Source organism: Rosa chinensis, chromosome 6 (assembly GCF_002994745.2).
Source record: "Rosa chinensis cultivar Old Blush chromosome 6, RchiOBHm-V2, whole genome shotgun sequence".
Lineage (NCBI taxonomy): Eukaryota > Viridiplantae > Streptophyta > Magnoliopsida > Rosales > Rosaceae > Rosa > Rosa chinensis.
Window position 1 is genome coordinate 38,269,294 of NC_037093.1, and position 26,432 is coordinate 38,295,725.

At 38.6% G+C, this 26,432-nt stretch overlaps 4 protein-coding genes across 5 annotated transcripts; 1 reads left to right on the top strand and 3 right to left on the bottom strand.

Moving 5' to 3' along the window:
- The first annotated feature begins 657 nt into the window (after positions 1–657).
- On the top strand, positions 658–3,508 carry LOC112171293 (zinc finger MYM-type protein 1-like). The gene is made up of 4 exons (XM_040508526.1): positions 658–692; positions 784–875; positions 995–3,277; positions 3,469–3,508. The coding sequence occupies exons 3-4, from the start codon at positions 1,233–1,235 to the stop codon at positions 3,506–3,508; spliced, it is 2,085 nt and encodes a 694-aa protein (XP_040364460.1). The 5' UTR covers positions 658–692; positions 784–875; positions 995–1,232.
- Positions 3,509–4,673: 1,165 nt separating this feature from the next.
- LOC121049687 (toll/interleukin-1 receptor-like protein) lies at positions 4,674–12,551 on the bottom strand. Its single transcript, XM_040507610.1, has 2 exons — positions 12,445–12,551; positions 4,674–5,410 (listed from the first exon to the last, which is right to left on the bottom strand). The coding sequence occupies exons 1-2, from the start codon at positions 12,519–12,521 to the stop codon at positions 4,699–4,701; spliced, it is 789 nt and encodes a 262-aa protein (XP_040363544.1). The 5' UTR covers positions 12,522–12,551; the 3' UTR covers positions 4,674–4,698.
- Positions 12,552–13,944: 1,393 nt separating this feature from the next.
- On the bottom strand, positions 13,945–18,307 carry LOC112170258 (TMV resistance protein N). Of its 2 annotated transcripts, XM_024307478.2 has the most exons (7): positions 17,734–18,273; positions 17,468–17,573; positions 17,203–17,277; positions 14,988–17,118; positions 14,716–14,821; positions 14,463–14,531; positions 13,945–14,379 (listed from the first exon to the last, which is right to left on the bottom strand). In XM_024307478.2, exons 1-4 carry the CDS (start codon positions 18,222–18,224, stop codon positions 16,693–16,695), a joined length of 1,098 nt encoding a protein of 365 aa, XP_024163246.1. In that variant the 5' UTR covers positions 18,225–18,273; the 3' UTR covers positions 13,945–14,379; positions 14,463–14,531; positions 14,716–14,821; positions 14,988–16,692. The 2 variants fall into 2 exon arrangements, with proteins under 2 accessions (XP_024163246.1, XP_040363539.1); XM_040507605.1 differs by lacking the exons at positions 14,988–17,118; positions 17,203–17,277; positions 17,468–17,573 and having other exon boundaries at positions 17,734–18,307.
- A 2,845-nt stretch (positions 18,308–21,152) lies between these two features.
- Positions 21,153–23,864, bottom strand: LOC112172154 (serine decarboxylase). The gene is made up of 5 exons (XM_024309369.2): positions 23,470–23,864; positions 23,149–23,380; positions 22,840–23,033; positions 22,582–22,718; positions 21,153–21,977 (listed from the first exon to the last, which is right to left on the bottom strand). Exons 1-5 carry the CDS (start codon positions 23,780–23,782, stop codon positions 21,411–21,413), a joined length of 1,443 nt encoding a protein of 480 aa, XP_024165137.1. The 5' UTR covers positions 23,783–23,864; the 3' UTR covers positions 21,153–21,410.
- Positions 23,865–26,432: the final 2,568 nt, after the last annotated feature.

Sequence of the window (26,432 nt, forward strand, 5' to 3'; positions counted from 1 at the left end):
CATTCAAGGGACATTTCTTTACTAATCCATTCCAAAGCAAATTAGGCTATTCCCTCTGCTCATCCCAATCCTCACTAGCACCATCTTGATCATCTATGCTTGGAAAAGAAGAACTCCATTCGAAATGCCTCAAGGAATCAGGAAGATATTTGGAGATTAGAGGAAGGCTCATCCTCAAATTGTGAATTTTGAGAAACCTCAGATTGCTCATCTTGGAGAAGGCTTTAGGATTCAAGCGATCTTCTATCATTGTTGATTGATGATCATCAGGCAAGTTTAAGAGTATGCCTTCAATTGCTTCTGTTCCCTAACAATCAAGAACAAGGATGGGTTAATTCCATAATCAAAAATGTTCAATGCTAATATCCAAGTTTTAGTGTATAGATCTGAAATACTTCTCAGCTTATTGTATGCTAATACTTCCATGATATCTTTTTTACAGGGCCGGCCCATGACCAAGGCAGACAAGGCAGTGGCCTTGGGCCTCAGTTTGGGGAAGGCCTCATCTCAAAATCCTCATTATATATATATATAAGTTAAAAAAAAAAAAAAAAAAAAAAAAAAGAGAACCCAAAATAAATAAAACGCAGAACCCCAGAACGCAGTACTGAAGACAACGCATGATCGAGACTGATGAAGAAAGACCCGTGACTATATGAGGCCTCCAAATTTCCTCCTTTTCTTTTGTATTGGTAAGTGTTATTGGGTTAAACACCCCAAAATTTCCTCTTTCTTCATCATTCTGGGATTAGAAAAAAAGTTAACCAAAAGCCTTGTTCTCAGTTTCACCCATTTGGGCCATTTGGGCAAAGATGGAACGTTGGCTGTTGATTCAGAAATTTCTGATTCCCCTCTTCTTCTTTCAAAGACAAACGGTAATATTTCTTCCTTTTATGTCTATTTAAACCATTGACAAACCCTCATAGATGCACAGAAGAAATATTTCTCTTCCTCAATTTCTTAATTCCATTCTCTGTTCTAATTTTGTAATCAGAAAGGTGATACAATTCCAACAAGCTGTCGAGGCCTCAAGTTACAAAGTTTGTGGTTAATAAAACCAGGTTCTATTTGTTCTCTATCTTTTTGGAAAGGTTGAATTGTTCTCTTTGTTTTTGGTTTGAATTTGCTTGTTTTGGTTGGAATCTGAAATGCCTGTTCGTTTTTTTTTTTTTATTGGAAGCCTTGAATAGTTGAATAGCTGTTTGATTTGTTTAATTGTTTTAGTATTGAATATGTCTACTAGGAAGTTTGAATGTGGATTTGATAAACTTAAGAAAAAGAGAAGGATAGAAAAGCTAATTCAATCTCAAAAAGGAGCACTAGATAAGTATGTTACTGTCAAAGAAAAAGCTACAGGATCAGTAGAAGAGACAGTAGCAAGTCCAGTAGAGAATTCAGTGCCAATTGTAGAAGAAGATGTAGTTGAAAATGTAAATGTAGCAGAGAGTGTTGAACCAAGTGTGGTAGAAAATCTAGCAGAGAGTGTTGAACCAAATGTAGTGGAAAATCTAGCAGAGAGTGTTGAACCAAGTGTGGAAGAAAATCTGGCAGAGGGTGTTGAACCAAATCTAGTAGAAAGGGTGCCACAATTCAATGATGTTAACACAAATATTTTTGATCCCAGCCAATGGAAAAACATTGATGCAAACTTAAGAAATTTATTAGTAGCAAAAGGTCCTGTTAGGCACAAGGACTTAGACTTTTCCAAAGATGAAAAGTCTAGACATTTTGCCTCAAAACACTATACTTGCAAATCATCAAATGGTGAAATTCGTGAAAGAAAATGGCTAGTCTATTCAAAAGATCTAGATAGAGTATTCTGTTTTTGTTGCAAGTTATTTAATGCAAAGAATAGTAGAAGTCAGTTAGCTAATGAAGGATTTAGAGATTGGCAAAATCTTAGTGATAGGCTTAAAGGTCATGAAAGAAGTATTCAACATGTCACTAATATGTGTAGTTGGTTTGAGTTAGAAGAGAGACTCTTAAAAAATAAGACGATTGATAGAGCTCTACAACAACAAGTTAACAAAGAAAAAGTTCATTGGAGAAAAGTATTGAAAAGAATTATTGCTGTTGTTAAAGGTCTTTCTAAAAACAATTTGGCATTTAGGGGAACAAATGAGAAGATAGGTGAGGACAACAATGGAATTTTTCTGAGTTTTATTGAGACAATTGGAGAGTTTGATCCAATAATGAAAGAACATCTTCGGCGTATAAAAGATGATGAAATTCATAGTCATTATCTTGGACCTAAAATACAAAATGAATTGATAGATCTCTTAGCTTCTGAAATTAAAACTGAAATCCTAAGAATAGTAAAAGAGGCAAAGTATTTTTCTATCATTCTTGATTGTACTCCTGACATTAGTAAAAGAGAACAAATGACTTTGATTTTGAGATGTGTGAATATATCAAAAACCCCAGCAAAATTAGAAGAATATTTCTTAGAGTTTTTAAGAGTAGATGACACCACTGGAAAAGGACTTTTTGATGAACTTATAAGTGTTATACCCAAACTAGAACTTGATATTAATGATGCTAGAGGGCAGGGGTATGATAATGGTTCTAACATGAAGGGAAAACATCAAGGTGTCCAGAAAAGGTTGTTAGAAATTAATCCAAGAGCATTCTACACACCATGTGGCTCTCATAATCTGAACCTTGTGCTTTCTGACATGGCTAACTCTTGTCCTAAAGCTAAAACTTTTTTTGGAATTGTACAGAAAATATATGTATTATTTTCTTCTTCAACAAAGAGGTGGAAAATTTTAGAAGATAATGTAAGTGATTTAACTATCAAAGCATTGGCTACAACACGGTGGGAAAGTCGAGTAGAAAGTGTCAAGGCTATTAGATATCAAGCTCCACAAATTAGAGCTGCTTTACAACAATTAGCAAATGTAGATGATTTAGATGGTGCACTAAAATGTGAAGCTGAAATGTTAGCAGACTATGCTTTTGCAAACTTTGAATTTTTATTAGGCATGATTATTTGGTATGATATGCTATATGCTGTTGACTTGGTTAGTAAAAAGCTACAATCTAAAGACATGGATATTGGTGATGCTATTAAATTGTTAGAAGGCTTGGTTTCTTTTTTTATGAAGTATAGAGAATATGGATTTACATCTGCTATGATTTCAGCTAGAGAGATTGCACTTGAAATGGAAATAGAACCTATATTCCGTGAAAAACGTAGGACTTGTAGAAAAAAACAGTTTGATGAGAATGCAAATGATGAACCAACATTATCTGTTGAAGATACTTTTAGGACTGAGTATTTTTTATATATAGTAGACCAAGCTATATCTTCCCTTCACAGTAGATTTGAACAATTTCAATTATATGAAAGTGTTTTTGGTTTTTTATGTGATGTGAAACAATTAAAGTCATTAGTTGATACTGATTTGAAAGTAAAGTGTCTCAAACTTGAAGAGTTTCTTACTCATGATAATGTTTCTGATATAGATGGTTCAGAGCTTCATTTAGAATTAAGATTATTAACTGAAATGCTAAACAAAGATTTAGATAGAAAAGTAGAAACACCAATTGAAGTTCTGCACTTTGTTCAAAGATGTGATTGTTTCTCAAATACCATGATTGCTTATAGAATACTATTAACTATTCATGTTACAGTTGCTTCTGCTGAAAGAAGCTTTTCAAAATTGAAACTAATAAAATCATATTTACGATCAACCATGTCACAAGAAAGATTGAATGGACTAGCCATGTTATCTATTGAAAGAAAATTGTTCAAAAAGTTTAATTACACTAACTTAATCAACATTTTTGCATCCCAAAAGGCAAGAAGAGTGATCTTCAAATGAAAATTTATCTTCTTGTCTTTGTCGACATTGTTACCTTTTAGTTTTTTTTTTTTTTTGAAGGAAAGCCTCTCTTACTTTTGCCTTAGGCCTCACTTTGTCACGGGACGGCCCTGCTTTTTTATGCCACAACCGACTGCGTCGACCAGGCTCCATAGGACACTCTTTACGAACAATATGCAATCCCAAGTCTTGGATCAGGTCATGCATCTCTACACAGTTGTTATTTGAAATTGTTAAGAAAGATTTCTCCACGAGAGCATTTAACATCGCATGAGCACCAACAAAGTTGGAACCTAGTATTTTAATCACTCGCTTCTTTTGTTCACCCCTAAAGAAACATGCAACATCAAGAAATATTCTCTTCTCTGTCCTGTTTAGTCCATCATAGCCCAACTTGAGCAGAGAAAGGCACCTGCCTAATTCAAAAGCAGAAACTCTTAGTTCAACCAATGTCCACTCCCATATATCCAGGACTTTTATTATATAAAAAGGATCCCACAATTTTAAGAGCTAATGAATGGCCCATGCAAAGGTCAACGAAACAGTAGGACAATTTGATATAAGCTTCTATAGGTTCATCTCTGTGAAAGGCATTCTGACTAAAGAGTCGAAGTGCTTCATCAGCCATTCGTAGCTGAAGCTTATATACTGCATCTACGCATTTCAGGCTCAGCAAATATTCATCTCCAGTTGTAATGATGATTCTGCTTCCTTTACCAAACCAGTCTGCCTTTCCGGCCAAGGTTTCTAGTTGCTCCTTCTGATTCACATCATCAAGAATAAGAAGAACCTTATTATTCTGCAAACTATGCTCAACCATACTGATTGCCGTATTAACATCAAATACTTCTACAAAGTTTTCCTTCAAGATTTAGGAAAGAAGCTGGTTTTGCAAATGAACAAGACTCTGTTTCTCAGAAACTTCTTTGACATTTGCAAGAAAGCAGCTAACTTGGAAATTATGGGAAACTCTCTCATACACTAATCTAGCAAGAGTCGTCTTACCGATCCCGACCATACCCCATATCCCTAAAAAGCAAACATCATCAGCCTCCGGTTCTAAGAGCCGAATAAATTTCTTTAGTTCAGAATCCATCCCAACCAACTTCTCTGTGGAACCTAACAAGGTGATAGCAGGGTGTACTTTATTCTGCACTTGTTCCACTATTTCATCGATAACCTCTGCCTCAGAGCCATAATCTTTTGAAGTCCACCCAACGAAATTAGCCAGTTTTGTTAAAGCATCTCTCCAAAGTTGCACCTTGTCTACCTTAATTCTTTGTTCATGCTTTACCATGGCTTCTGCAAAAGTCCCCAATTGATGTCGGACATGGGAGGGATCCACATCATAAAAAACCGGCAAAACTGTATTCCTAGCTTCCATGCATTCAAGAATCTTCAACAGTTCATCCAAGCACCAGGTGGATGAAGCGAAGTTTGGCGACATGACAATGATGGCAGTCTTTGATTCTTCTATTGCAGTCAGGAGCTTCTCAGAGATAGGTATTCCTTTTTGAGGTTCTTCGTCGTCTTTGAAAACATCAAATTTGTGCCACCGCAGTTTCTGGTATAAACGCTCTGTACAGAGCCGGCCCTGAGGCCTGCTGCCTGAGGCAGCCGTCTCAGGCCACCGGTTTCCGGGGACCTCGGAGAAATTTAATTATGTATATATATTTTCTTTGCTATCATGGACACAAACTGATTTGTTGCTCCAACGGCAAGCTGTGTGTCTCTTTCTAAACCAACCAAGGTTCAAACCTCGTAGGCGTATTCTCTTTTCACTTTTTTTTTTTTTTGACCTTTTCCATATAAAAACAGACAATTAATAATTGTGTTTTCCTTTTTCATATCAATAATTCATTTCTTTCTCCATATAAAAATCTTTTCCTTATGAAAACTGATTTTTTTTTTCTTATCCTTTTTCATATGAAAACAGACAGTCAGACAATTAATTCATTTCCTTTTCCTTTTTCATATAAATAACTAATTCATTTCCTTCTCCATATAAAGATTTTGACCAAAAATCCTAGCCTATATATTAATTATTTTAACTACTTTTTGTATTTCAGAAATTTATATACGAATCAACATTCATATATTTTTGTTTTTTTATTAATTCTACACAAAATTTTGTACTGTTCAAGGAAAACCTAATTTGTGTTTAGCCCAAACTCTAGGTTACTTGACCTAGTGGTAATAGGATTTAATTAGAAGGATCTAGAATCCTAATCAATGTAGAATTACTTTCCTTGTATGATTGAGATTCTATGCATTGTAATCCTCTATATAAAGAGGCCCCTATTATCAATGAGAATACACAGCGATTATCTCTCAATACTCGTTTCCCTAAAACACGTTATCAGCACGAGCCCTAACCCTAGCCCTAAAAACCAAAACTCTTCTCACCAAAACAGCCGCAAGCTCCTAGCCCTTGCTAGCCATGCCGTAAGCTGCCCCTGCAGCCCTTCCTACTGCCCATGCAGCATTGCGGCACTCCTGCTGCCCCTGCAGCATAGCAGCTCGCTGGTTCTTGTGCAGATCAGCCTGCTTGCACGCCCCGAAACGTCTTGTTCGGGACCTCTGATAAAAATACTTTCTTCATCAAAGTTGTTCATCTCTATCTCCTCTATCTGACCTCAAAATTTCAACCCTATTGGAGACGTTTTGAGACCTGTACAGTATTCAAGGTGGGAGCTGTTCAGCATGCTCGTTCCTGTACATATCAGTCAGTTTGCAAGCCCCGAAACTTCTATTTCGGATTTTCAGATCAAAATTCTTCCTTCATCAAAGTTGTTCGCCTCGGTCTCTTCTTTCTGACTTCCAAATTTCAGCCCTATTGGAGACATTTTGTGACCTGTACACCAATCGGAGTGGGAGCTGTTTAGAAGCGAATCTGCTCCGAATTTCAACAAGTTTGATTCGCCTAGAACTGAAGCTTGTTTGCAATCCTACAATGAGGATCGAATGCGATCCGCAATCCTAAGAGGTATGGTTTACTAAAAGTTCCCGTTTTTGAGTTTTTATTTCAATTTCTCTTCTTTTTCTCGGGGACTTGCAACCTCCCTTCTTCTACCCCCCTTTCTTCATTATAGGGGAGACCAAATTAAGCCGAACTGTGGGGGTTCGTGCTCACTCCAAGCTTAGAGCTTGTTGAGATCTCCAAACTTAGAGTTTGTAGAGAATTTATGATCGACCACTTACATCATTGTTTCGATCTAATCCAATATCTCTTGGAATCGAATTTCTTGGAAGCGACTACGCTCGGAAATTCCTAATTTCTTGGAAGCGATTACGCTTAGAAATTTCATATGTTTTCGTGGTAGCCTACTTCGCTCCGAAACTAACCCTAATTTCTTGTTCTCTTTCAGGATGAGTAGCCTGAACAAATTGGACTTTGCTCCATTGGGAACAACTGGCTCTGAATATCACAGGTGGGTTCGTGATATCCGCCAGCATCTCAAGGCCGATGGAATCTTGGATATGATTCTCGAGCCTAGCCAGGACGTGATAACTGTTGAGCAAGCTCAAGATTTGGAAGCAAATAGAGCAGTCTTAGAGGCAAATAAGGCGAAAGCCATCATCCTAATGACTCGTCATATGGATGATTCGCTCCAGTACGAGTATATGAATGAATAAGACCCCTGAAGGTTGTGGGTCTCACTCGAAGAAAGATTTGGCAACGTCCATGACTCCTTGCTTCCTGACCTAGAAGTGAGATGGCATAGCCTCCGCTTCTATGATTTCAAGACAGTTCTTGACTATAACTCGGAAGCACTTCGCATTAAATTCTTAATGGAATTCTGTGGTAAAAAAATCACAGATGCGATGTTGATTGAGAAGACTCTCTCTACCTTCCCCATCTATGCATTGATGGTTGCTAAGAACTATCGAATCAATGTAAATGCAAGACGGATCACAAGGTTTCATGAGCTCATTGGAGCTATGAATGTCGCTGAAAAGCATGATAATATCCTTGTGAAGAACTATAATTCGAGATCCGTGGAAACAGAACATATTCCGGAATCCAATTATAGTCGCACCTCTAAGAGAGGGCGCCAAGAGCGAAACCCTAATCTTAGGTATACTTTTGGACATTCTAATCCATATAATCGCTCTACTTGGGAAGGTAACCGCCAAAATAGGCGAACACGGAACCGAAGAGGTAAACGTGGAAAGAGAGAGGGAGGCAACGCCTCTGGCCATGTTGGTGGCGCCACCAACACTAAGAGCCATCTAAATGACGCTTTCAAAGTGCCTCAATCAATGGAGTTCAAGCAAAGAGATGTATGTTCTCGATGTGGAGTGTCTGATCATTGGGCACACATTTGTAGAGCTCGTGAAGAACTTGTCACTGCCTACAAAGCATGTTGTGAAGCAAGAGAAGCTCACTATGTGGAACAAGAAGATCAAGAAGATGATCTAGAGTGAAGGGTTGAAGACTACAAATCTGGCTGGGATCAATAGATCGCCAATTCTGTTTAAGTCTTTATTTTCCAAGAGATGTAGGCGATTGCCATATTACTTTTTATTGGATTAGATTTTCTTTGATCAAAGAAACAATGATGTGCTCCGTTGGCTTATGAATAAAATTTCGAGTTCTTTTCATTATGACTCAATTTTGATTCTGAGCATATTACTTTGTAACTACGATGGCTGGGCCATCAATATTAATTCAAGGACATGGAATAGCCCAAGTTCCACTTGCCAAATGGCACCTTGATTACTGCTGTCACAGAAACTCTCTACGCTCTTAGGGTAAATCGTAACCTATGAATAGCCAACGAATTCCATGCGAACATGCATGTAGAGAACGGAAATGAGTTCCTTTGCATTACCTCTAATGATTACGAACACAGACGCATCTTAGAGAAGTTTATGTGTCTCTCTAGTAGATTCTATGTCACTATTCGAGCTATTAATCCAATAAAGTTATGAGAGAAGATCTCTTGGATTTAGACACATATTGGCTTTGTCACGACAGGATAGATCATCCTAGTCATGATATGATGATCCGTCTACAAAAGACTTCACATGGACATCATTTCTTTCGAGCGAAATGAAGCATGAATCAAAAGTTGATTCCTAGACTAAGTGTGACCGACGCTGTTGCCTAGGGCACCACCTCCGTCCACCATCAGCCTAGGGCTGGCGTAGTCCATATCCATCACGCCATGGATAGCGTCCATCATGGTGATGGCGCCCCAGGTGATGTTGCAATCACCAACTTGCTTCACATAGCGTTTCGAACGCTCAGGCCTAACCAAAATACTTAATGGTTGCTTCTAAGGCCTCTCGCTCGTTTTACAAAGCCCGTTCCTTAGAGAAACTAGGACTGAGACCGTCCTATGCAAAGGATATGACAATACTCATTCTGTTCTTACAAAGAATCCGTAGGGATTTTGTGGATTAATTCAACCAACTTGCGGACGCTTAAATATTTTATGATGTTGGTTGACACGCAAACACGCCGGTCACGTGTTGTGCCATTGTCCACCTATAAATGCTGCTTATGCTACACTCCTAGCACATATCATATGACAATGGGCTCACTCCCCAGATCATCCTATTCAGTCACTTGGATTTGACTATGCTAGAGAGTTTGCATCGAAAGTCTTTCGATGGATATTGCAATGGGCTTGATGTTGGACATCACATTCCCATGTACACACCCAATTGGTCTCGCGGAAACGCCTACGATGGTCGTCCGAACATTGGTAATGCGCACCAATCTTCTTACATCCGCTTGGGGTGATGCGATATCGCATGCGGCTATGCTAATTCGTCTACGACCTACCGCCACTCAATATACCTCTGCGTTACAGCTAGTGACTGGGTACACGTCTTTTGTACTTACGCACATTTGAGTGAGCCATTTTTGTACCAATTGCGCCGCCACAGCGCTCTATGATGGGTCCTTACAGACGAATGGGCAACTACGTTGGATTTGAGACTCCAACAATCGTCCGCCACTTAATGCCCTTGCAAGGCGATCTCTTTACCGCTAGATTTGTGAGTTGTCACTTTGATGAGACAGTCTTCCCGTCGTTAGGGGGAGATAAGAACACAGATGTTCAACAGGAACGACAGGATTTGTCGTGGTCTGTCCCCACTATGTCTCATCTTGATCCCTATTAAAGTGACGAGATCACACAAATATGCTGCAAACATGCCTGCAAGGAAGGACGTCCCTACAAGAGGACGTAGCGCCACCCTACACGGAGGTAGGCATGGCGCCAATGCCAAAGAGAGTGGCACTCTGGCGTTACAGGCCATGGCCCCAGCTAGGATGCGTGGGAGGCCCGTGGGTTCGAAGGATACTTTGGCACACTCCAATCATTTTATCATCGACACTCAAAATCCGTCTCATGAGTATCTTCTGGGTTATGGTTATCGTTGGGGGATGCCTCAACGTCAAAACCTATTCCTGAGAATATAGAGCTCTATGAAACTTACACTAGTGTACATGAGACGTGGGATAGAAACTCCATCATAATTGATGATGTAGTTGCGTATTTCGTTGCGCATAAGTTTGTTGAGTCAGATGATATCGAACCACGCTCCGTTGATGAATGAATGCCAACGTAGAGAGTTTTGGCCTAAATGGAAAGATGCGATCCAGGTTAAGATGGATTCTCTAACGAAGAGGAAGGTTTTCAAGCTAGAGATGTCAACACCTCCTAACATAAAACCTGTTGACTAATGGGTCTTCGTTAGAAAGCGTGATGAGAAAAAGAGATGGCAATCTCGCTTTATGGCGCAAGGCTTCTCACAAAACGCCCTGGAATCGACTACGATGAGATATATTCTCTCGTAATGGATGTCATTGCACTCCACTACCCTCTGTCAGTTTGGTAGTTTCCGAATAGCTGAACATGCAGCTTACAAATGTGGTTACTACGTATCTCTATAGGGATCTAGATACGGAATATACATGAAGGTTCATGGCGAACTTCATTTACCCAAGTCAAGAGGTTCTAGACCACAGAGCGCGTTTACAATAAGGTTGAAACGCTCACTAAAGTGACTACTTGATTGGGAAGGGATATGCCCACGTGTTTCTATAACATGTTTCGGATTCTATCGCGGTTCATGTTGGACATGATCTTCATTAGAAGCCTTTAAAGAGTTAAGGGAAACCGCTGAACACTTGAAATCCGTAGTTTGAGATGAAGGATTTTGGGAGAACACGATTATGTCTCGGTTTAGAACTTGAGCATCGTGTCGATAGATGCTTAGGCATTTTGACAAGGTCAAGCCTTCAAGCACCCCCATGATCGTCCGTAGTCTTGATCCTGAAAAGGATCCTATTCGTCGAAAAGATGATGACGAAGATGTGCTAGAGGCAGAAGTGCCTTACTTAGTACAATAGGCGCATTATTGTACTTATCCCAATGCACAAGACCGAACATCTCATATGTTGTGAACTTGTTAGCTAGATATAGCTCTGCGCCAACGCGACGCCATTGGATTGGTGTAAAAGATATCTTTCGATACTTGAGATGTATGAGTGATATGGGCTTGTTCTATCCCTACGAAGAGATGATGGATTCGGACCCATCACACACCAGGTACACCGCCAACCCTGGCTTTCGTCCACTATCCCCATCCCAAAACGACATGTGTTTTGGAAGGTTTTGCTGATGTTGGGTATCTCTCTGACCCACACAAAGGTCATTCCCAATCTGGTTAAGTGTTCACTGTGGGAAAAGACCGTGACATCTTGGAGGTCTACAGAATAGACCCTAGTCGCTATATCTTCGAATAATGCAGAGATCATTACTCTTCATGAAGTGGTTCGTGAATGAATATGGATTGGATTCATAATTACGCATGTTCGAACAATTGTGGTTTGAAGTCTACCACAGATGAGCCTACGAGCATTTAGGATAATGCTGCTTGTTTTGAACAAATGAGGCAAGGCTACATCAAAAGCGACAACACCAAGCATAATCAGCAACAACAGACTCTCCTCGAGATCAAAGTGAACTAGATTCAATCTGAGGACAGTGAGGCAGACTTGTTTACTAAGTCATTGCCCAAATCCACGTTCGAGAAACATGTGGCAAGAATTGGCTTGCGGAAATTATCTGAACTCCCATGATCGTAGTCATCAGGGGGAGGCGCAGACATCAGGGGGAAATATCTACATGTTCACCTCGAAACGTGAAGGGTGTGTTGTACTCTTTTTCCCCTTCGACCGAGGTTATATTTGTCCCACTGGGTTTTTGTTACTCGGCAAGGTTTTTAACGAGGCAACGAGAAAAGCACCGCGTTTGGGCAACACAAGGGGGAGTGTTCAAGGAAAACCTAATTTGTGTTTAGCCCAAACTCTAGGTTACTTGACCTAGTGGTAATAGGATTTAATTAGAAGGATCTAGAATCCTAATCAATGTAGAATTACTTTCCTTGTATGATTGAGATTCTATGCATTGTAATCCTCTATATAAAGAGGCCCCTATTATCAATGAGAATACACAACGATTATCTCTCAATACTCGTTTCCCTAAAACATGTACTGCATTTTGGCGATATATACACACGCACACACACATGAAGGGCCACATTTTATTTCTTCGCCTCAGGCTGTTAGAGTCTCAGGACCGGCCCTGGCTCTGTAAAACCCTCACGGGTGTCGATACCCCTTAAACTCAGAAACACATCGTATGTGCGTGGAGGAGTAGACGTGAAGGCCATTGGAAAGTGGTTTCAGTATACCTGTTACCAACACTCCGTCAATAACAATAAATACAGGCAATTTTCAAGTTTCTGAAATCTGTAACAACACGCATGATTTTGCAGCTTAATTCCTAAGGTTGATCTAATCTGAATGACTACATACTCACCAAGGATCAAAACAGTCAAAATAATGCAAACTGTTAATAGTAACGCACATTGGTAAAATTCCAAATTATTCTACAATTACCTAGATTTAGTCTAGAACTACATTGATCTAGATTAATCTAAAAATGATCTATAATTACATCACGACTGTAGCAAGTATCTAGAATTATCGGTGTGTTGTATTATACAGCAGGATACTAACGAATGGAGATCGAAGAGCAGGATACTAACGAATGAATCGGTGTGTTGTATTATACAGCACAAGAACAACTGCAAAACGCGTCGACGTCGTGTGTACTCAAAGACCTCTGAAATAAAGTAAAATCAAGAAGGGACTAGGATACTTGGTCGATTGCATTGTTACTTTTAGACAACGTACTGGCTAGAGATTCCTCTCAACAAACTTTCTTTTTTTTTCTGTTTACCTCTCTCTCTCCCTCCTTTTGATATGAAGGTTACAAAGAGTTACATACAAACACCTCTAGGGCACCCACATCCTAAACGATTAAATAGTACAGCTCTTGATACACTTGGAGGTAGAGAATTTGCCCATACTTTTTACCTTTTTTTGTTTCTTTTTTATGAGAGCAGTCATTATTGACAAATTTTTCTTACATTCAAGGAAAACAGAATCATCACTACCATTTTGCTCATCTAGGTCAGTCAGTTTCCCTCTTCTGTCCATCAGATCTTACATTTTGATCAGTGTTTGTATATGATCCCACGTAAATATGCTCTTTAATGTATTTATCTTAAAAAAAAAAAATCATCTCTACCATAATTACTCTTTTATTTATCCAAACTAATAGGGCCCACACCCTATGCGTGTGAGAGATATATGATATAGTGTGGTGTTTCTTTAATCTTTCCTCAATGTTTATAGAAATTTCTTTTTATTTTATTTTATTTTTATTCTATTTATGAATTGATAGTATTGTCAATATTTACAGGACTATAAATATTTACATGATCATCAGTTAAGTGTAACAGTATGCCTTTTATTGCTTCTGTTCCCTATTAAACCCAGGTACAAAAGCCAATATTTACCAGTAATTACTACTGCACCAAGTTTTTACCATGTAGTTTCCAAAGTCATTTTCCAAGCCAATATATCATATGTGGTTTGGTGTCAGTTCATCTGTCAGCATTCAGCGTAAGGTTTTCCCGGAAACTATTTCAATGGGGAACAATAATTGAATAAACCCTAAAGCCTTTTAGCTTGTTGGATTTGGTAGTGCCCTGGAATTAATCTTGACAAACTCAATACCCTGATGACTCTGATCAATGATGTTTTTGATTGCTAATTAGTCTTGAACCAGCCAAACACAAAAGAAAGATGGCAGGTAAAAGGGATAGTTTTATGGGACTATCAGCATGCCAAGAGAAGTAAATGTATTGAGCTGTGGAGCATATGCACTGAGTGATGCCTCCAATTAATCCATAAATGTCAGGGAGAGTACCAAAAGGCATGCTATTGTGGGGATGTGGATAATAATACCACCAGAGCTTTTCCGAACTTGTTCAATACTACTCTATTCTTTATGCCCTGTAAATGATCTCCCAAATCCAAGTGAACAAGGCTGCAATAGAAAACAGCATACCAAATACTGCATAGTGTGGCTTAATTACTTGAGGAGGAAGCCTGATCAAAAGCAGCTGACTCTCTGGGCCAAGGTTAGTGATAAAAAAAGTTCCACTCTACTGAAGTAGCCTACAATATTTTAAAGTAAAGAGATCAATTATTAAACAAAACATGCAATAAAAATGTTGGTTAACTAAATTCTTAGTTTTTACCGTCATATATGTAATGTGTATTGGATGGTTATGATCACGGTAGACAACACTAATGCTAGTGAATGCGACCTGCATGTGTCAAACTGTAGTTAAGAAATACATCTATGTTGCTTCTAATTCCCTTCTACAATTTGCAAACAGAGGAATGTACCTTGAAGTACATTTGATATGTAAATTGTAACCAAGTGTGATAACATTATTTGGATCAGTTAAAAACGGTTTTATTTCATTCAAGTCTAAAGTAAATTCTTACCAAGTTGTGTGTGGATGTTGGATGCTGTTTTTCCATTGGACTGAGTCTAGAATGTAGTTTGTTCCACAGTGCTTCAGTAATTTCTTCTATAACCTGTACTTCATTCCTATCATCAAGAAAAGGAAACAATGAATGCTCAGATCATCAGTTGGTCTTTTGTAGCTAAAAGCCTGTAAATACAACTGCTCAACCCTCAAAAGCATACACTGTTGGCGAATACGCCAACAATGTATATCGAGCTAACACATCAACTCATGATTTACGACCTTTACCTATCATTGGAAGTCCATCCAGCAAAATTGCACACATTGGTCAAAGCATCTCTCCAGGCTTGAACCTTTTCCAAATCATCCTGAAACCTTTCTTCATGCTCGTCAAATGCTTTCTCAAAAGTCCCTCTTTGTTTTTGGACATGGAATAGATTAACATCATGAAATATTGCCAGAATCCTGTTCCTATCTTTCATGCACTCAAGAATTTTTGAAAGTTTATTCAAGCGCTGGGGTGAAGAAGCATAGTTTTGCAAGAGAACAATAACGGCAAACCTCAGTTCTTAGACTGCACAAAAGAGCTCAAGAGGAGTTGTGTTTACTGCACCTAGTTTTTTTTCTTTTTGGTGCTATATATACTCCACGAAGTTTGACCATGTGGTTTCCAAGTCATTTTCCAAGCCAATATTATATGGTTTGGTGGAAGTTCTGCACATATCAGCAATCAGCAATAGTTTTTGTGTCCTGAAACTATTTCATTGGGAAATAATAATTGAATGAAATACCGGAATCCCTAGCTAAAGCCTGTTAGCTTTGTTGGATTTGGTAACAGATAAAATATGTGCCTGGAATCGGTCTTGCCAAACTCGAAATCTAGGGTTCATCCACTTGGTGTGCAAAACCGCAAATACAAGAAAGACAAAGCAAGAACTTTTATCTTTCTTAATTATTAAAGAATGAAATTAACAGCTACGAGCAGAAGGCAACTAAAAATTAAGTGCCCCTTAGACATTGTCTATAAGAAATCAAGGTTGCATATCAGTTAAAAGCAACCAAATCATCTGCCAAATTGCTCCACTGTTGCAAGAATTGTTGATGAGATGCAAATGACATCTATATAGATATGCATGCTTTAACAAAAGATTATGGAATATATATAGGCATATTTGGAGTAGTCTAGTTGCAAGAAAAAGCAAAGCCAATAGACCAATAGTAGAGCCTCCAAAACATAATGGAAACCAGGTAACTCTAGTGATACACACTTCCTGGTTTACATTTCCTGGAGTTCATTTTTGCAAAAGAAAGCTGAAGCTTCCTTTGGTAAAAGTTTCTTCCATGTCACATATATAAGCCAGGGGGAGAAGACGGATAATAACTCTTATAACAAAGATGAATGAAATCATTCCATACTACCAACCCAAAGAAGTACGACCTCTCTGAGATATACGGTTTATGCCGGAAAGGTATGAAGTTGGACTAATTTGGAAACATTGGGCAATTTATCTCAGGTGAATACAAACCAGAAGATAATCTTACTGATATCCATGGCGAACGACCTCCACTCCAGCCAACCCTTGCTTAATGAAATGGTTATGTGAAAGAAAAGGAACTGTAATCCTGAATAGTACTTTCCAATGATCCAACTGTGAGTTCTTTTGCAATTGGTTGGATCATAAAACCAAATCATCACATCAGTCCATATGGCAAAACCTATTCGTATTTTCTAGCATAATACAGTAGAACAAATCATGTATATAATCATAAGGCTATCATCATTAGGCTGGTGTAAATTGCTATAGTTACTTGATACTAGCAGTGTAAAACTCATATAGGCTACAAACATAAACTGAAATTCGCAACAGATGGATACAAATAATTATATGCCCGTATCTACCTCATCAGCTGTTCCCAAAAAACCATCACCAAGGTTCATTCAATCACAATTACGTACTCTTTGTCTTGGCATCTACTTACAATGTTGATCAGACTAATGGTTTTGATTCCTATTTAGTCTTGAACCAGCCAAACAGAAAAGAAAGATTGCTGGTAAAAGTGAGAGTTTTATGGGACTATCAGCATGCCAAGAGAAGTAAATGTATTGAGTTATAGAGCATATGCACTGAGCGATGCTTCCAATTAATCCGTAAATCTCAGGGAGAGTACCGAAAGGCATGCTATTGTGGGGATGTGGATAATAAAACCACCAGAGCTTTCCGAACTTCTTCAATGCTACTCTATTCTTTATGCCCTTGTAAATGAGCTCCCAAATGCAAGTGAACAAGGCTGCAATAGAAAACAGCATACCAAATAGTGCATAGTGTGGCTTACTTGACGAGGAAGCCTGATCAAAAGCAGCTGACAAAATCTCTAGGCCAAGGTTAGTGATCAAAAAGTTCCACTCTACTGAAGAAGGCTACAATAGTTTAAAGTAAAGAGATCAATGATTAAACAAAATATGCAATAAAAATGTCGGTTAACTATAATTCTGAGTTTGTACCGTCATATCTGTAATGTGTATTGGATGGTTATGGTCACGGTAGTCCTCATTAACATTAACGCTAGTGAATGCGACCTGCAAATTAATGCCGAATTGTAGTTAAGAAATACATCTATGTTGCTTTTAATTCCCTCCTACAATTTGCAAACAGAGGACTGTATCTTGAAGAACATTTGATATATGTAACTTGTAACTAAGTGTGATAACATTATTTGGATCAGTTAAAAACATTTCTACTTCATTCAAGTCTGATGTAAATTCTTACCAAGTTGTGTGTGGATGTCGGCTGCAGTTTTTCCGTTGGACTGATTCTAGAATGTAGTTTGTTCCACAGTGCTTCAGTAATTTCTTCTATAACCTGTACTTCATTCCTACCATCAAGAAAAGGAAACAATGAATGCTCATATCATCAGTTGGTCTAAAAGCCTGTAAATACAACTGCTTAACCCTCAAAAGCATACGCTGTCGGCGAATACGCCAACAATGTATATCAAGCTAACACATCAACTCATAATTTATTCCAACCTTTACCTATCATTGGTAGTCCATCCAGCGAAATTGCACACTTTGGTTAAAGCATCTCTCCAGGCTTGAACCTTTTCCAAGTCATCCTGAAACCTTTCTTCATGCTTGTCGAATGCTCTCTCAAAAATACCTTTTTGTTTTTGGACATCCAAGAGATTAACATCACGAAATACCGGCAGAATCCTGTTCCGATCTTTCATGCACTCTAGAATTTTTAAAAGTTCATTCAAGCGCCGGGGCGAAGAAGCATAATTTTGCGAGAGAACAATAACGGCAAACCTCGATTCTTCGATTGCACCAAAGAGCTCAAGAGGAGTTGTGCTTCTTTGCAAGGATCCTTGGTCATCCTGGAAAATACTAATTCCTCGAGACTGCAATTTGTAGTACAAGTGGTCGGAGAAGATGTCTTCATGCTCGCAACTTAGGAAGACATCACACGCCCATAGAGAATTAAAAGGAATAGATATCCGTAATGGAATGTGCTTGTTCAACACCATCTGAAACCTACAATTTGCTCAACTGCCCAACTGCTTCAAAAGTTAGAAGCCAAGTCTTTGGGACCCACACGTTTTCTATTAGATTATCAACGATGCCTTTACGTACACATTCTTTACTTTTGCGTTGGATAAGACAAAATTTAAATTATTAAAAAATAAAATATGAAGTGTGAATTATAAAATAGAGGGCGTGGATTTCACTCTTTTTGTGTTTTTGTCAGCAAAAGCAAATAAGTTTGAGTAGTTGATGATGACAATTTGTGAACTTAAGCCTAGTTTGATTCACGGGAAGAAAAGTAATTTCTGTCTTTTCTATGGGAAAGGAATTGATATTTCAAAAGAACTTTCAATTCCAATATTTGGTAACATTAGGAAAGTTATCAGGAAAGTTTATAAAAAGTTTGTAATCAATGCAATGAAATAATATTTTGTTAGTAATAAATGCAATAAAAGAATTGGGGAAAGTGATTAATTTGGTATTTGAAATGAACCACTTTCTCCCTTATTTTCCTTTGAGGTTTTGTCCATTTACCCCATTTCTAGATATTCTTTTCTCACTTACCCCATTAAGTTTTTTTAATTCCCTCTTACACAAAACACTCTAAAGAGGTCTTCCCCAATACCCCATTAAGATTTTTTTTTGTTTTTTAATTTTTTTTAATACCATTTTACCCTCACCCCTTTGTTACTTAGAGAGAGAGAGAGAGAGAGAATGGAAGAGAGAGAAACCATAGGAGACTTCGCCGGAGCCTGGTTACCGGCCGCAGGAATCCGGCCAACTTTCGCCGAATTCCGGTCACCGGCCGCCGCCCATCGGACTTTTCAGAAAACCTCACCAGAAGGATTTATTGCCCCAATAGACATCTATTGCCCCTCAATAAACTTTTATTGCCCCCCAATAATCTATTGCCTCCTAATAGACGTCTATTGCCCCCCAATAAACGTCTATCAGCCATGTATTGCCCCTCAATAGACGTCTATATCCCTCGATGAACTTTCGGTTGCCAGAATATGAACTAATCTCCTAAAATTTAGACAACTAAAACTTTGCTTAAAGAAAAAACGAAGAGATTATATCAATTTAAAAACATCTATTGCCCTCTAATAGACACATATTGCTCCCCAATAGACATTCAATTTTTTTTCTTTCCTTCTGTCCCATTACTTATAAAAAAAAAATATATATATATATATATATATATTATTTCGGCACCTAGAAACTGCTCGGGGCACCCAGTCTTCTTTCTTCTCCCTTCTTCCACAGTTGCAGATCGGAATCCTAACTTCTTCCTTTGCATCAAGGCCCGAGTTCGCCTCTGGCGAGGTAGCTCGGACCAGAGCTTCTTTGCCTTCTTCATGGAGTTCAACCTGTGACCTGAACGAGAACGACTCCGCCGATCTTCCCAATCTCGGCATTCGTCTGCAGGTTGGAATCGAAGGCTTTGGACTGCAATTCGGGGAGTCTCCGATTCGGAATCCGTCTGGGAGCCTCGGACGTGGAGCTGGCTGGAATCCGAATCGAGTTCGCAATCGAGGCGGGGATAGTGACAGTGGTCCACGTCACACAACAACCGAAGTGAGCTAAGCTTCGGCGATGTCGCGAAAGCCGATCCGGCATAGATTTGGAGCCGCCAGTGGAAGGTTTTGGGCAGACCGAAGATGGCCGCGGAGGTGAGATGGTGGCCATGGATTTTCCGGCTTCGTCCACTGTCAACTGCGTGACCAACGATCCGGAATTGTCTTAAGGCGATCTGAGAGAGAGAGAGAGAGAGAGAGAGAGCAGTATTTACGCAATGGTTTATTATACGTATTTCACTTCAACAGAAAATATTTCACTTCTGTATCCCCATCATGATCATATGTCCTCAGGCCTCAGCATAAGGTAGCCTCAGACCGACTTGCATCCCTTCCATCTGATTGAGTACAGCTCCATTTGAAATGTCTAAACAAATTAGGGAGATATCTGGAGATTAGAGGAAGGCTCATCCTGAAAGTTTGAACTATGAGAAATCTTAGATTTCACATCTTAGAGAAGGCTTGAGGATTCAAGTCAAAGTACTGCCATCATTGTTGGTTGATCATATGCAAGGTTAAGAACAAACTGCCATCATTGCATGCCTACACATATCATATGGCAACTTTACGGACTATGAACTTCAGAGGAGTCGGATCAAGAAGTAAATGTATTGATGAGTTATGGATCACATACATGCACCGAAAGAAACTCCTATTGATATCCATAAATGTCAGGGAATAACAACACAAGACACACAAATGCTATCGTGAGGATGTGGATACAAATACCACCAGAGCTTTCCGAACTTCTCCAATACTACTCTATTCTTTGTGCCCTTATAGATGACCTCCCAAATGTAATTGAAGAGTGCTGCCCTAGAATATAGCATATATACAAAATAGTGTGTGGTTTACTTAGAGGAGGAAGACTGATCAAAAGCAGCTAAAAAATCTCGAGGCCGGTGTTGATTAGAAAGATCCACTCTACTGAAGTAGCCTAAGATCAACTGCTTTCTCTAATCTCGTCAGCTTTCTCAGTTGGTGTTGTGTGAAACTGCATAAGAACAAAAGTAAAGGGGTTGGATTACAGCCCATGCTTCCTTTCTTTTAGTTTTCCCGGTGGGAAGAAAAAAGAACATAGAATCATTACTTTTAGGTAATAATATCATCACCATAATCCATCAGCGTTGTGGATCCAATATATATTCAAGCTTATGAAAGCAAAACAAAAAACATAATTCTGAGATGAGCAATTTCCGCCGTAATCAGATTCCATGATTTCCAAAACAGATAAAAGAGCAATAAATTATCAATCCATGCCACCTTCAAGCTGGTGCAGCTTGCAATTGGGGTGATGCTCAAACTATTTTAAAAGCATCTGGCAAGGAGATTTATAAAGAATCTACTATCAAATTAAGGGCACAATTGTGTGACTGAATCAAAATCTTGCATTATGCGCAACAAGTAATAGTTGAACCACTATAAAGCACTCCCCTGGTACAGCAAGATTCTTGACAGATTCTAAGAGAGCAGGAATCAGAAGACAAGGGAGGAATCATAAGAACAAAGGGAGAAACACCTTCTGAAACAATACTAAGAACTACAAAATGAAGGAGTTAAATAGAACAAAGTACTACAATACAACAACAGCACAGTGCTAAAATAAATGAATCACTTGTGCTTCCCGCAAAGACAATTCTGAGTCCCTACATCAGCTGCAATACAAGGAGGCTGAACTTTCTCATCCTTGTACCAAGTTGAGCGTTTTTCAACTAGTTCGTTTAAGAAATCATCCAATTTATCAATGTTCACACTTGGCATCACCACAACATGTGCAATGTTTCCTTGGCAAGCCAACTGCCACCTACGAACAAACTCCTCATCTTGAGGCCGCTCAAATACAACTGTGCTACTTAGCTCATTCAGCATGGCACTGATCCCAGCATCACGAAGACGGTCCTTCAAGTAGTGAGCATTTCGAAGACACTTCTGAACTTCTTTTTGGAACCCTTTGTAACCTTTTCTGTTGAGGGTGTACCATAGGAAAATAGGAGCATGGCCATTCCTGCTTCCCATGATTGTCGCATCCCTTGAAGCAAGGTATTCTACATTATTTGAAAGGACATTAATGTGCTCCAGCCTTGTTATCTGAACACCACAAGGCATCGGACATCCTACAAACTTGTGACCAGAAACGCTCACACTTCCAATGGGCTTCTTGAAAGAAACTTTTGGTGCCTGCTCACAACCAAACATAGTGAGCAACAGAATAAAGCAACGCAGAAAAGAAAAATGCGCATATTATAGTGAGAAAGCAACAGAAAAAAACTCTTAAGATGTTCCTGTTATTCAGAATAAATGCTCTGTATAGCATCCTCAAGATTTTTTCTTCTTTTTTTTCACTGCTCCATGCTGATCTGTCACCTACCACTCACTAGCTAAAAATCTAGGCCAGCTCCAATCTCATTCTTGGCTAACAGAGTCGGAGTAAAGTTTCCACATTTATTCACTTCAGGATCCACTTATTCATGCATTGTCTAGACTCATTAATATCGAATCAAAGATACATTATCATTCATTTAGATCACTATGAAGGAAACATTATCATCTAAATGACAACAATGAATTATTATGGTCAAATATAGTACGGCAATCCGATAACCATGGCATGTTTAGGTAGACTGTTAACAACACTTAAATATTAAATAATTCATGTTCAATTGGCAAAGAAAATCCTATAAGAAAAACATGAGGACCAAATCCCCTATTATGGAACCAAAAGGTTTAAAATGGGTGTAATAAGATTCCTATGCATAAGGAGAGTTGAAATTAGATGACATACAAGTTTGACAAAAGGCATCATGAGTCCAAATAAGGCTCCATCGCAGTGAATGTAGAACCGATCATGATTGAATCCACATTCTTCAAGGGTTTTTATGACAAGATCCAGATCGTCCACAGCTCCTTTAACAGTTGTTCCTGCAAATTGCAAAGCAAGCAACTCAACTCACTGAACCAACCAACCAAAAAAAACAAACCAGGATGCTGCGCGTGCATAATGAGTGAATGCATATGTGTTTGCCTCAACTCTTACACTTACCTATGTTAACATTAATGATAGCTGGTTTGTCCTTGTTAGCAAGAAGCTTAGCTCTAAAATTGGCGCAATCAATCTCACCAGACATCAGAGTGTCAACCTTTACGCATTCCATTCTATACATTCTTGCCGCTTTAAATATCGAATAATGCGTATCCCTCGAAGCATACAGAATCCCATCCGGAAGCACTTCTCTCCTGCAAGAAATGAATCAACCACACATCCAGCTCCTTCGTTTAGCCATAACTAGCTCAATCCTTCATCTATTCTAAATCACACCAAAAAAAAAAAAAAATAGAATCGTAGACTTACCCTACTAAAACTCCATGAAGATTTCCTTCGGTACCGCAATTGGTGATGTAACCCCAGTACTCATTCTTCTCAATCTCCCACAACCGAGCAAACCAATCAAGAACACCGACCTCAAACTGTCTCGAATGGACTCCATAGTTGCTCTCAATAAACGGATCACCGAGATTGTTGATGGAGAAATGCTGCAGCTGACTCAGAGCTCCATAGTCAAAGTCCAGATTATAAGGATACCCTGCATTTCACCCCCAAAATTTCAAGATTCAATTCAATTTTGAACCCAAAAAAATCACACAAATTCCAAACACGACGACGTTTTAATACCTAGATGGTGCTTGGTCCTCTCAATCAGAGTCTTGCGGTAGCGAGCGAGGACGCCGGCCATGTAGGCGTCCTTATCGCCGGTGAACTCGTCGTTGGCGTCGGGCTCGGTGACTTCGAGGCACGTGGTGTGCACGTTCCGGCCGAGGACGATCTCTCTCTTCCGGCCCTTGAGATCCTCGGCGACCTTTCCGATCAGATCGCCGTTGGAGTCGCCGGTGACGACGGGAGGGAGAGGCTCGGCGACGACGGCGGTGGGGTCGAAATCCTCGGAGAGAATGTCGACCATGGCAACAACCCCATTGTCAATCTCCATGAATGAAATGAAATCTGGAACTGGAAAACTTGAGGGGGAGAGAGAAGAGGGTTGGGAAGAAGGGAAGTAAATAGAGAGGGGAGAAGTGTGAGGGGTATTTATAGTGTGGAAATTTTTAAGCTGGGTTTAACACGTAGTCGTAATAATAAGTCAAATATTCCACATACTTTTCTGAATTTCCATATCAGATCTTGTCCGGACACGAATGGTGTAAGAAATGATTTTGGTTATGAAAATGAGAGGAGAGAATCAATAATTAGAATATGTCGGACCGACTCTTCTTTTTATCATAATACAGTAGTAATGAATTACATATACTTTGAGACTTGTTTTTAATGTATTGTTAAGTAATGAATCACATAATGTTCTTCTATGCTCCGGCAATGTCAGTGAACCAACAGATCCAGTAAATTCCAGCGTTGATATCTATAGGCAACTCTCGTTTTTAATAATAATAAAATATACTTGATGTTATCCTGCCATCTATTTTTGTTGATACAAGAGCACGTCGATATACTGAATACTAGTCTCTCTCATGAATGACATTTTATCTAAAAAAAAATCAGAGATGAGGCTGCAAGACACCTTGATTACGTTAGGGAATTAGGAACACACCAATCTGGTCAGTATATGAATCAAGGTCCACGAGGGTAACACAGCAAAGCAAGACTAATTCCCTATCGCATATGTACAAACCCAAAAGCCCTTCAAACCTACTAGCCACAAACCAATGAGAGTTTGACATAGAGGTTTCATACTAAGCCGCTCGACCAACCTGATCACATCAGGTGATTGATTTTCTACACTTAAGACTTGCTTTTAGACTCAATTTCAAGTAATTATTGACCTTACATACACTTAAGACTTGCTTTCAATTTTTATCTACTTTGTATGTCACCAACGGAAAAGTATATAATGCATATGTAAAAGGAGGTGAATATATTCTTATTTATAAAAGTTATGTTCTTGTCTCTAAAAAGCTATTCATGTATAATTTTTCTTAGAAAAATAGCTACTATTTCAAGTGAAATTGTTTGCGGGGATAATTTGGAAGTGTCTAAGTGCTGGTTTGATACCTTGTATTTTTTACTGTTGTAATTTGGTGGTGAAATATTTAAATTTTTCTAATTTCTCTACATACATACATACATATATATATATACACAACAAATTTTCAGCAAATCTTACCACTAAAAAATTGATAATACCATATGCTATGGTGCATGATATAAGTTTCTTTTTGTTTTTCATTTCTTTCCATCTAACACCTTCTTTTGGCCAAGTAATTCTAACAACACTAAGGTGTTATATCTTATATGATGAAGTTTACACTGAATTTAAAAATTTGAAAAAGAAAAACAAAGGTTAGGGATGCATAGAGAAAATAATGAATAAGAGGATATTGATAATCTCTATTGTCTCTTATGATTAATAATAGATGTAGAGGTCGACAAATGGTTTGCTTAGAGCAAGTCCACCGGGCTCCTTCTTGTTCGGGCTCCATGTCAATTTTGTACCCAAGTCACCAAACAATCACAATGGCGTTGGTGGCCATCATCTCTTCATCATCTTCATCCATAGACCGTCGAATTTTATCCCACAACCTATTCATTGAAACGAGGGAAATTAAGGAAATATGTAATGCTAGAGATAAGAAAAAGGTGAAGGTTTGTTAAGCTCGGATGGTGTGTGTATGTAGTGCAAAGATCATGTCTATTTATTGAAATTTTTCATACAAATAAAAGTGTCGGTGGATTTTCATTCTTTTCAAAAAAATTGTCGATGGTGTATATGTGATAAAAGTGTCGGTGAAGTTTAAAAAAAAAAGTGTCGGTGGACATAATTTCTTTACCCATAAAAAATTTTTTGGTTGCATATCTAAAATGTTCATCAATACTATTTATTTACATCATACATTTCTCATCTACACTAAAAAAATAATAAAATATTCAATGAACAGTAATTGACTGGTGACCCTGACCCAATTAGTGGAAACAAAGGTCTAGTGGCAGTTAACAGTTTCATGTCCTGGTGACCCAACGGGTGAACTTGTTCTTATAGGAGAAGGAAAAATGTGATTATTTTGTCATAAAAAAAATGTTAATATTCATAATCAGGAGAGAGAAGGAATCGATTTCTGTTGTTTTGTGCAGATATTTGTGATGTTAATTGGCTAGTAGGACCATCAGTGTCACGTGGAAACAGAAAGCAAGAAAGAACAAGATTGATTTTCCCTACCTTCAAGCCTTAATTTTAAAAAAAAGGTTTTTGTCCATTTACCTCAATTCTAGAGATTTTTTTCCCACTTACCCCATTAAGTTTTTTTAATTCTCTCTTACCCAAAACACTCTAAGGAGGTCTTCCCTAATACCCTATTAAGATTTTTTTTGTTTTTTTTTTTAATACCATTTTACCCTCACCCCTTTATTACTTAGAGAGAGAGAGAATAAAATAGAGAAAAACCATAGGAGACTTCGCCGGAGCCGGTCACCAGCCGACGGATTTCGGTCACCAGTCACCGCCCGCTAGAGGTCCTAAAAGAGGTCGTCGAAGATCTCATAGGTCGCCGGAAAGGTTTATTGTCCCAATAGACGTATATTGCCCCCAATAGAAGTATATTGGCCCCCAATATATTGCCCTCTAATAAAAC